Consider the following 12059-nt stretch of genomic DNA (forward strand, 5'->3'; position numbering starts at 1 on the left):
TTCAAACCGCCCGCCCACAACTCACAGGCCCCACACACTGGCAGCTATTCAACCATGACAGGCACATCACCCAGACACACGTCCCGCTTTCTTGCAGGAGAAGGTGGTGCATATCAAGAGGCAGCAAGTGGCCGTGGCATTTAGCCCCTCGAGCCTGTTCCACCATTCAGTGAGATCATGGCGGACCTGTGACCTAACTCCATATACCCGCCTTAGCCCCATATCCCTCAATACCCTTGGTCCACAGAAATCTATCAATCTCAGATTTAACTTTCACAAGTGAGCGAGCATCAACTGCCGTCTGTAGAACAGCGTTCCAAACATCTCCCACCCTTTGAGTGTAGAAGCATTTCCTAACTTCACTCCTGCACGTCCTGGCTCTAAATGTTGGGCTCTGTCCCCGTGTCCTAGTATTGAAGTCTAGGAGACCTCCAAAAACAGTTACAAATGTCTCGGCAGCCAGAGGCAATAATCCAGCCACTAACCTGTAAATCCTGCATGGTCCCTTTAAATAGCGCTGGTGGGGGGTCCTCCAGACACTCTGAGACATGTTCAGATGGTCGGGGTTAAGACTGTGCGTTGAGTTGAGCGTTAAATCCCAAAATGGTGTCTATCACTTTAAATCAACGTTGTACACTGATTGAAGCCATTTTCTCCCTACTTTACATGATTCCAGCGTCCGTTATCTGCGCCTGCGCTAACTCCTATACCAAGATGGCGTCTGGCGCACGTCACGCAGGAAACGCCTGTGCACATCCAAGACGCCATCTTGGATGTCGGAGAGGCCGCGTAGCGTCGAAACAACGGGCGTTACACGGCCCAATTTCTAACCCTGTGCCTCTATTTATAAAGCCCAGGATCCCATTTGCTTTTTTAACCGCTTTCTCAACCTGCTCTGCCACCTTCAATGATTTGTGCACATATATATCCCCAGGTCTCTCTGTTCCTTCACCCCCCCCCCCACACAATTTGGAATTGTACCCTCTCGTTTATATTACCTCTCCTCATTCTCCCTGCCAAAATGTATCACTTCACACTTCTCTGCCTTAAATTTCATCTGCCACGTGTCCGCCCATTCCACCAGCCTGTCTATATCCTCTTGAATAAAAACAGACAGTGCTGGAGATACTCAGTGGGTCAGGCAGCGTCTGTGGAGAAAGAATCAGAGTTAATGTTTCAGGTTAATGACCCTTCGTCAGAACTATGTCCTCTGGAAGTCTATCACTATCCTCCTCACTGTTCACTACCCTTCCAAGTTTTGCATCATCTGCAAATTTTGAAATTGTGCCCTGTACACCCAAGTCCAAGTCATTAATATATATCAAGAAAAGCAGTGGTCCCAGCACCGACCCCTGGGGAACACCACTGTACACCTCCCTCCAGTCCGAAAAACAACCGTTCACCAGAGCGGGACAAATATCCTTGCGGGGAGGTTTGCTAGCACTGTTGGGGGCGGTTTAAACTAACTTGGCAGGGGGATGGGATACAGAGTGGAGCTACAATAGGGGGTGATGTGCAGCCAAATATAGAGAAAAAAACAAGTCAGCTTGGAAGACAGGGCAAATATGTAAGGGCAAGGCTGGATGGCATCTATTTTAATGCAAGGAGTCTTGCGAATAAGGTGGATGAACTGAAGGTGTTGATAAACACATGGGAGTATGATATTGTTGCTGTCACAGAGACATGGTTGAGGGAGGGGCAAGACTGGCAGCTCAATATTCCGGGGTACAGAATCTTCAGGCGAGACAGAGGGGGAGGTATAAGAGGAGGGGGGGTCGCAATATTAATTAAAGAATCAATTACTGCCATAAAGAGGGATGATATATTAGCAGGTTCCTCTAATGAGGCCATATGGGTGGAGCTTAAAAACAAAAAGGGGGCAAGCACTTTGATGGGAGTGTACTATAGGCCCCCAAACAGTCAGGGGGAGATAGAGGAACAGATATGTAGGCAAATCTCAGAAAATTGTGCAAATAATAGGGTAATAATAGTGGGGGATTTCAACTTCCCCAATATTAACTGGGATACTCAGAGTGTAAAAGGCTTAGAGGGTACAAAATTCTTAACGTGCATCCAGGAGAGCTTTTTGAGCCAGCATGTAGAAAGTCCTACAAGAGAGGGGTCGGTACTGGACCTAATTCTAGGGAATGTGGCCGGCCAAGTGGAAGAAGTGCTAGTAGGTGAGCACTTTGGTGACAGTGACCATAATTCGGTGAGATTTAAGGTGGTCATGGAAAAGGACAGGGAGGGGCCGGAAATAAAGGTTCTAAATTGGGGGAAGGCCGATTTTAATAGGATAAGGCAGGATCTGGCCAAAATGGACTGGGATCAGCTGCTTGTAGGAAAATCCGCATCGGAGCAATAGGAGTCTTTCAGAAGGGAGATTGAGACCATACAATGGCAACATGTTCCCGTAAAGGTCAAGGGTGGTTCCAAGAACTCCAGGGAACCTTGGATGTCAGGGGATATACGAGAATGGATTAGGAAAAAAAGGAGGGCTTTTGGCAGATACAAAAGGCTAAAGACGGAGGAAGCCCTAGAGGAGTACAAAAAGTGCAGGGGGATACTTAAAAAAGAAATTAGGAGATCAAGGAGGGGCCATGAAATAACACTGGCGAGCAAAATAAAGGAAAATCCTAAGATGTTTTATAAGTATATTAAGGGTAAGAGGATGACTAGGGAAAAAATAGGGCCCATTAGGGACAAAAATGGCAATCTGTGTGTGGAGCCGGCAGATGTAGGAGGGGTTCTAAATGAATTTTTTGCATCTGTTTTCACTATGGAGAAGGACGATGTAGACATAGAAATACGGCAGGGGGACTGTGATATACTCGAACATATTAACATCGAGCGGGAGGAGGTATTGGCGGTTTTAGCAGGCCTAAAAATGGATAAATCCCCAGGCCCGGACGAAATGTATCCCAGGCTACTGTGTGAGGCAAAGGAGGAGATTGCGGGGGCTCTGACACATATATTCAGAACCTCTCTGGCCACAGGGGATGTGCCAGAGGACTGGAGAACCGCTAATGTAATACCATTATTCAAGAAGGGGAGTGGGGAAAAACCGGGGAACTACAGGCCAGTGAGCCTAACATCAGTGGTAGGAAAATTATTGGAAAAAATTCTGAAGGACAAAATTAGTCTCCACTTGGAGAAGCAAGGATTAATCAGGGATAGTCAATATGGCTTTGTCAAGGGAAGATCATGTCTGACTAATTTGATTGAATTTTTTGAGGGGGTGACTCGGCGTGTGGATGAGGGTAACGCAGTGGATGTGGTATACATGGATTTCAGTAAGGCCTTCGATAAAGTCCCCCACAGGAGACTGGTCAAGAAGGTACGAGCCCATGGAATCCAGGGTGCCTTGGCACTTTGGATACAAAACTGGCTTAGTGGCAGAAGGCAGAGGGTGATGGTCGAAGGTTGTTTTTGTGACTGGAAGCCTGTGGCCAGTGGGGTACCACAGGGATCGGTGCTGGGTCCCTTGCTGTTTGTGGTCTACATTAATGACTTGGATATGAATGTAAAAGGTATGATCAGTAAGTTCGCTGATGATACAAAGATTGGTAGGGTGGTAAATAGCGAGGAGGATAGCCTCAGTCTGCAGGACGATATAGATGGGTTGGTCAGATGGGCGGAACAGTGGCAAATGGAATTTAACCCGGAAAAGTGCGAGGTGATGCACTTTGGAGGGACTAACAAGGCAAGGGAATACACAATGAATGGGAGGACCCTTGGCAAGACAGAGGGTCAGAGGGATCTTGGTGTGCAAGTTCACAGATCCCTGAAGGCGGCGGAACAGGTAGATAAGGTGGTAAAGAAGGCATATGGGATACTTGCCTTTATTAGCCGAGGCATAGAATATAAGAGCAAGGAGGTTATGATGGAGCTGTATAAAACACTGGTTAGGCCACAGCTGGAGTACTGTGTGCAGTTCTGGTCGCCACACTACAGGAAGGATGTGATCGCTTTGGAGAGGGTGCAGAGGAGATTCACCAGGATGTTACCAGGGCTGGAGCGCTTCAGCTATGAAGAGAGACTGGGAAGATTGGGTTTGTTTTCCTTGGAGCAGAGGAGGCTGAGGGGGGACATGATTGAGGTGTACAAAATTATGAGGGGCACAGATAGGATGGATACTAAGGAGCTTTTTCCCTTCGTTGAGGGTTCTATAACAAGGGGACATAGATTCAAGGTAAAAGGCGGGAGGTTTAGAGGGGATTTGAGAAAGAACTTTTTCACCCAGAGGGTGGTTGGAGTCTGGAACTCACTGCCTGAAAGGGTTGTGGAGGCAGGAACCCTCACAACATTCAAGAAGCATTTGGATGAGCACTTGAAATGCCATAGCATACAAGGCTACGGACCAAATGCTGGAATATGGGATTAGAGTAGACAGGGCTGATGGCCGGCGCGGACACGATGGGCCGAAGGGCCTCTATCCGTGCTGTATGACTCTATGACTCTACTCTCTGTTTCCTGTCATTTAGCCAATTCTGTATCCACGCTGTCACTGTCCCCTTTATTCCATGGACTTCTATTCTGCTGTCAGGCCTATTATGTGGCACTTTATCGAACGCCCTTTCTCCCTCATCTGTTTCTCTCGCTTCCCATTAAATATATCTGTGCCAGTCGCCTCATCCACTCCCTGTGGGAGTGAGTTCCACATTCTCACCACTCTCTGGGTAAAGAAGTTTCTCCTGAAGAAATGGCAAAGGGAAGCAGAAAGAGGAGATGAGGAATTATTTTATATAATTAGAGGGCGAGTTACAAAACCGAGGGAGGGCACCGGAGGGCCAGCGAGGGGTTTAACTGTCAACAGCTCATCTCCTCACACTCCTCACACTCCTCGCCTCACACTCCTCACACTCCTCGCCTCACACTCCTCACAATCCTCGCCTCACACACCTCGCCTCACACTCCTTGCCTCACACTCCTCACACACCTCGCCTTACACCCCTCACTTACCTCGCCTCACACTCCTCACATACCTCGTCTCACACTCCTCACACTCCTCGATTCACACTCCTCGCACTCCTCACCTCACATTCTTCACCTCACGCTGCTCACACTCCTTACACTCCTCGCCTCACACTTCTCACACTCACCTCATGCTCCTTGACTCACACTCCACCTCACTTACCGCGCCCCACACTCCTCGCCTCACACTCCTCACACACCTCGCCTCACACTCCTCACACTCCTCGCCTCACACTCCTCACACACCTCGCCTCACACTCCTCACACACCTCGCCTCACACTCCTCACACACCTCGCCTCACACTCCTCACACTCCTCGCCTCACACTCCTCACACACCTCGCCTCACACTCCTCGCAATCCTGGCCTCACACTCCTCACACTCCTCGCCTCACACTCCTCACACTCCTCGCCTCACACTCCTCGCAATCCTGGCCTCACACTCCTCACACTCCTCGCCTCACACTCCTCACACTCCTCGCCTCACACTCCTCACACACCTCGCCTCACACTCCTCACACTCCTTGCCTCACACTCCTCACACTCCTCGCCTCACACTCCTCACACTCCTCGCCTCACACTCCTCACACTCCTCGCCTCACACTCCTCACACTCCTGGCCTCACACTCCTCACACTCCTCGCCTCACACTCCTCACACTCCTCGCCTCACACTCCTCACACTCCTCGCCTCACACTCCTCACACTCCTCGCAATCCTGGCCTCACACTCCTCACACTCCTCGCCCCACACTCCTCGCCTCACACTCCTCACTCACAATCATCACACTTTCCACCTCACACTCCTCGCCTCACACTCCTCACACTCCTGGCCTCACACTCCTCGCAATCCTGGCCTCACACTCCTCACACTCCTCGCCTCACACTCCTCGCAATCCTGGCCTCACACTCCTCACACTCCTCGCCTCACACTTCTTCACAAAGGAGGACACAAATAACCTCCCGGAAATGTTAGGGAACCAAGGGTCTAGTGAGAGGGAGGAACTGAAGGAAACCAGGATTAGTAAAAAAATAGTGCTGGGAAATTAATGGGGCTAAAGGCTGACAAATCCCCAGGGCCTGATAATCTCCATCCCAGAGTACTAAAGGAAGTGCCCTGGAAATAGTGGATGCATTGGTGATCATCTTCCAAAATTCTATAGACTATTGAACAGTTCCTACAGATTGGAGGGTGGCAAATGTAACCCCACTATTTAAAAAAGGAGGGAGAGAAAAAACAGGGAATTACAGACCAGTTAGCCTAACATCAGTAGTGGGGAAAATGCTGGAGTCTATTATAAAGGATGTGTTAACAGAACACTTGGAAGGCATTAACGGGATTGGACAAAGTTAGTATGGGTTTATGAAAGGGAAATCATGCTTAACAAATCTACTGGAGTTTTTTGAGGATGTAACTAGTAGAATAGATAGGGGAGAACCAGTGGATGTGGTGTATTTGGATTTTCAGAAGGCTTTTGATAAGGTCCCACACAAGAGGTTAGTGTGCAAAATTAAAGCTCATGGGATTGGGGGGAATATACTGGCATGGATTGAGAATTGGTTAACAGGAAACAGAGAATAGGAATAAACGGGTCTTTTGCCGGGTGGCAGGCAGTGACTAGTGGGGTACCGCAGGGATCAGTGCTTGGGCCCCAGCTATTCACACTATATATATCAATGATTTGGATGAGGGAACTAAATGTAATATTTCCAAGTTTGCAGACGACACAAAGCTGGGGTGGAATGTGAGCTGTGAGGAGGATGCAAAGAGGCTCCAATGTGATTTAGACAAGTTGGGTGAGTGGGCAAGAACATGGCAGATGCAGTATAACGTGGATAAATGTGAGGTTATCCACTTTGGTTGTAAAAACAGAAAGGCAGATTATTATCTGAATGGTGATCGATTGGGAAAAGGGGAGGTGCAACGAGACCTTGGTGTCCTTGTACACCAGTTGCTGAAAGTGAGCATTCAGGTGCAGCAAGCAGTTAGGAAGGCGAATGGTATGTTGGCCTTCATTGCAAGAGGATTTGAGTACAGGAGCAGGGACGTCTTACTGCAGTTATACAGGGGCCTTGGTGAGACCACATCTGGAGTATTGTGTACAGTTTTGGTCTCCTTATCTGAGGAAGGATTTCCTTGCCATGGAGGGAGTGCAACGAAGGTTTACCAGACTGATTCCTGGGATGGCAGGACTGACGTATGAGGAGAGATTGGGTCGACTAAGGCTATATTCACTTGAGTTTAGAAGAATGAGAGGTGATCTCATCGAAACATATAAAATTCTAACAGGACTAGACAGACTAGATGCAGGGAGGATGTTCCCGATGGCTGGGGAGTCCAGAACCAGGGGTCACAGTCTCAGGATACGGGGAATGCCATTTAGAACCGAGATGAGGAGAAATTTCTTCAGTCAGAGGGTGGTGAACCTGTGGAATTCTCTACCACAGAAGGCAGTGGAGGCCAAGTAATTAGATGTATTCAAGAAGGAGATAGATATATTTCTTAATGCTAAAGGGATCAAGGGATATGGGGAAAAAGCAGGAACAGGGTACTGAGTTAGACGATCAGCCATGATCATTTTGAATGGCGGAGCAGGCCTGAAGGGCCGAATGGCCTACTCTTGCTCCTATTTTCTATGTTTCTCTCCTCTTGCTCTTCACCTCACACTCCTCGCCTCACACTCCTCGCCTCACACTCCTCACCTCACACTCCTCACCTCACGCTCCTCACCTCACACTCCTCGCCTCACACTCCTCACCTCACACTCCTCACCTCACGCTCCTCACCTCACACTCCTCACCTCACGCTCCTCACCTCACACTCCTCACCTCACACTCCTCGCCTCACACTCCTCACCTCACACTCCTCACCTCACACTCCTCACCTCTCACTCCTCACCTCACACTCCTCGTATCAAACTCTTCACCTCACGCTCCTCACACTCCTCACCTTCGTCACCTCACACTCCTCACCTTCGTCACCTCACACTCCTTACTTGCCTCACACTCCTTGCCTCACACTTCTCACACTCACCTCATGCTCCTCACCTCACACTCCTCAATGCATGCTCCTCACCTCACACTCACACTCCTCGCCTCACACTCCTCATACTCCTCACCTCACAGTCTTCACCTCACGCTCCTCACACTCCTTACACTACTTGCCTCAAACACCTCGCCTCACACTCCTCACCTCACATTCCTCACACTCCTCGCCTCACACTCCTCGCCTCACACTCCTCGCCTCACACTCCTCACCTCACATTCCTCACACTCCTCGCCTCACACTCCTCGCCTCACGCTCCTCGCCTCACACTCCTCATCTCACACTCCTCACCCTCCTCGTCTCACCCTCCTCGTCTCACACTCCTCACCTTGCTCTCTTCATTTTACACTCCACTCCTCACCTCACTCCCCCCTTCCCAGGACCCACCTGTGGGCCGCTGATAGTTTGGGCTCAGCCCCTCCCCCCCCCCACAATGATTAGTGAGGCTGTGAGTGGTGGAGCTGTGTGCAGAGAGAAAGAGAGCAGTATTCTTACCTTGACAACACGAGTGAGGTCATTGAACTTCTTCTGGCATTGCAGCCATGTCCTGAGTGTGAGGGTTCTGGCATTAATATACTCTGCGATCTCCTCATTGCCAGCATAGGTAGTAGTTGATGCCTGGAGGGCGTCCTGACCCCTGGGCGAAGACAATGTCTCTCCTCCTGTCCACTGCTTGCACCAGGGCCTCCAAGGAAGCATCCGAGAACCTTGGTGCTCTCTCAGCACTTGCTTCATCCATATCTCTGCTTGCAAAAGTGTTTCCCTGGTGTCTGCAGCCAGAGTGCACCTCCCCTTTACAAGGTTCTGGCTGCCTTTAAGTGGTGTCATAGATGCCTGCTACCCGGCCCCCCAAACAGGCATGCAGCCAACGAGTAGCGTGGGTAGCGCTGGCTGCAGGCCTGCGTGATTAATATGATCAGACAGCATGAATATTGCATGCTGCCTGAGTCATAGGAACAGGACAAATATTGCGTGTTGCCTGAGTCGACTGTTACAGGACGAATATTGCGTGTTGCCTGAGTCGACTGTTACAGGACGAATATTGCATGTTGCCTGAGTCGACTGTTACATGACGATTATTGCGTGTTGCCTGAGTCGACTGTTGCAGGACGAATATTGCATGTTGCCTGAGTCGACTGTTACATGACGATTATTGCGTGTTGCCTGAGTCGACTGTTGCAGGACGAATATTGCATGTTGCCTGAGTCGACTGTTACATGACGAATATTGCATGTTGCCTGAGTCGACTGTTACAAGTCGAATATTGCATGTTGCCTGAGTCGACTGTTACATGACGATTATTGCGTGTTGCCTGAGTTGACTGTTGCAGGACGAATATTGCATGTTGCCTGAGTCGACTGTTACAGGACGAATATTGCATGTTGCCTGAGTCGACTGTTACAGGACGATTATTGCGTGTTGCCTGAGTCGACTGTTACAGGACGAATATTGCGTGTTGCCTGAATCGACTGTTGCAGGACGAATATTGCATGTTGCCTGAGTCGACTGTTACAGGACGAATATTGCATGTTGCCTGAGTCGACTGTTATAGGACGAATATTGCGTGTTGCCTGAGTTGACTGTTACAGGACGAATATTGCGTGCTGCCTGAGTCGACTGTTACAGGACGAATATTGCGTGCTGCCTGAGTCGACTGTTGCAGGACGAATATTGCGTGCTGCCTGAGTCGACTGTTACAGGACGAATATTGCGTGCTGCCTGAGTCGACTGTTACAGGACGAATATTGCGTGCTGCCTGAGTCGACTGTTCCAGGACGAATATTGCGTGCTGCCTGAGTCGACTGTTACAGGACGAATATTGCGTGTTGCCTGAGTCGACTGTTACAGGACGAATATTGCGTGCTGCCTGAGTCGACTGTTACAGGACGAATATTGCGTGCTGCCTGAGTTGACTGTTACAGGACGAATATTGCGTGCTGCCTGAGTCGACTGTTACAGGACGAATATTGCATGTTGCCTGAGTCGACTGTTACAGGATGTGCAGTGCGGGCCCCACCCCCTGCTCACCCAATTCCAGTGGGGATCAAATTTCGAGGCCACTGTAATTGTCAGGGTTGCAGTGTGTACGTTTGATTGGATTGTATCTTTGTGTTTTAGGTCCATTTGACGAGGAGCTCGATCTCATCAAGCTCAGTTGCTTCGTCACTTTCACAGATAACATCAAGAATGACACAATCACTTGCGTCCTCACAGAGCCAGTTACTGACAGCGACCGCCTCACCGTGACCTTCAGGTATGGTATCGTAACAGTGAGCGAAAACTCCCCCAGTCAGGGGATGAGTCAGCCATGGCTCAGTGGGGCGCACGCCCACCTCTGAGTCAGAATATCATGGGTTCAAGTCTCACTGCACAGACTTGAGCACAAAACCTAGGCCGACACTCCAGTGCAGTACTGAGGGAGCGCCGCACTGTCGGAGGGTCAGTACTGAGGGAGCGCTGCACTGTCGGAGGGTCAGTACTGAGGGAGCGCTGCACTGTCGGAGGGTCAGTACTGAGGGAGCGCTGCACTGTCGGAGGGTCAGTACTGAGGGAGCGCTGCACTGTCGGAGGGTCAGTACTGAGGGAGCACGACACTGTCGGAGGGTCAGTACTGAGGGAGTGCCGCACTGTCGGAGGGTCAGTACTGAGGGAGCGCCGCACTGTCGGAGGGTCAGTACTGAGGGGGCGCCGCACTGTCGGAGGGTCAGTACTGAGGGAGTGCTGCACTGTCGGAGGGTCAGTACTGAGGGAGCGCTGCACTGTCGGAGGGTCAGTACTGAGGGAGTGCTGCACTGTCGGAGGGTCAGTACTGAGGGAGCGCTGCACTGTCGGAGGGTCAGTACTGAGGGAGTGCTGCACTGTCGGAGGGTCAGTACTGAGGGGGCGCCGCACTGTCGGAGGGTCAGTACTGAGGGAGCGCCGCACTGTCGGAGGGTCAGTACTGAGGGAGCGCCGCACTGTCGGAGGGTCAGTACTGAGGGAGCACCGCACTGTCGGAGGGTCAGTACTGAGGGAGCGCCGCACTGTCGGAGGGTCAGTACTGAGGGAGTGCCGCACTGTCGGAGGGTCAGTACTGAGGGAGTGCTGCACTGTCGGAGGGTCAGTACTGAGGGAGCACTGCACTGTCGGAGGGTCAGTACTGAGGGAGCACTGCACTGTCGGAGGGTCAGTACTGAGGGAGCGCCGCACTGTCGGAGGGTCAGTACTGAGGGAGCGCTGCACTGTCGGAGGGTCAGTACTGAGGGAGCACTGCACTGTCGGAGGGTCAGTACTGAGGGAGCACTGCACTGTCGGAGGGTCAGTACTGAGGGAGCACTGCACTGTCGGAGGGGCCGTCTTTCGGATGAGATATTAAACTGAGGCCCCGCCTGCCCCTCTCTGGTGGATATAACAGATCACACCCACTATTTGAAGAAGAGCAGGGGGGAGTGCTCCCTGGTGTCCTGGTCAATATTTATCCCTCAACCAACATCAGATGAACTGGTCAAAAGCAAAATACTGCGGATGCTGGAAATCTGAAATAAAAACAGACAGTGCTGGAGAAGCTCAGCGAGTCAGGCAGCGTCTGTGGAGAGAGAATCAGAGCTAACGTTTCAGGTCAAAGACCCTTTGTCAGAACTGATGAAAGGTCCTCGACCTGAATCATTAACTCTGATTCTCTCTCCACAGACGCTGCCTGACACTCTGAGTATCTCCAGCACTGTCTGTTTTTATTACAGATGAACTGGTCATTGCTGCAGTATTTGCCCTCACCAGTGATGACACTTTAGAAATCATTCATTCGGTGTGACGTGCTGCGGAGTGTTGTTAGAAAGTATGAATGAGATTTAGAATTGGACATTCATTCGATTGTAGAAAGCACCGTTCCCAGACCGAATGTACCTGCTCCAGCAGACGGCCAGTCACTCTCTTTGTTCAGCACTATTGTAACTCAAAGAGGTTGGGCACTAAATTGGGCCGTGTAACGCCCGTTGTTTCGGCGCTACGCGGCCTCTCTGACATCCAAGATGGCATCTTGGATGCGCACGCACGTTTCCTGCGTG

The 12059-nt window shown here is 50.6% G+C and overlaps 1 protein-coding gene across 1 annotated transcript in view; it reads left to right on the top strand.

The window, feature by feature from the left end:
• The window catches only part of il7r (interleukin 7 receptor), a 48822-nt gene that overhangs the window by 3786 nt on the left and 32977 nt on the right, over nucleotides 1-12059 (top strand). The window contains 1 exon segment of the mRNA XM_067981393.1: nucleotides 10135-10270. Coding sequence (XP_067837494.1) covers nucleotides 10135-10270 — 136 coding nt within the window.

The sequence above is a fragment of the Heptranchias perlo genome, unplaced genomic scaffold (assembly GCF_035084215.1).
Source record: "Heptranchias perlo isolate sHepPer1 unplaced genomic scaffold, sHepPer1.hap1 HAP1_SCAFFOLD_716, whole genome shotgun sequence".
NCBI lineage: Eukaryota > Metazoa > Chordata > Chondrichthyes > Hexanchiformes > Hexanchidae > Heptranchias > Heptranchias perlo.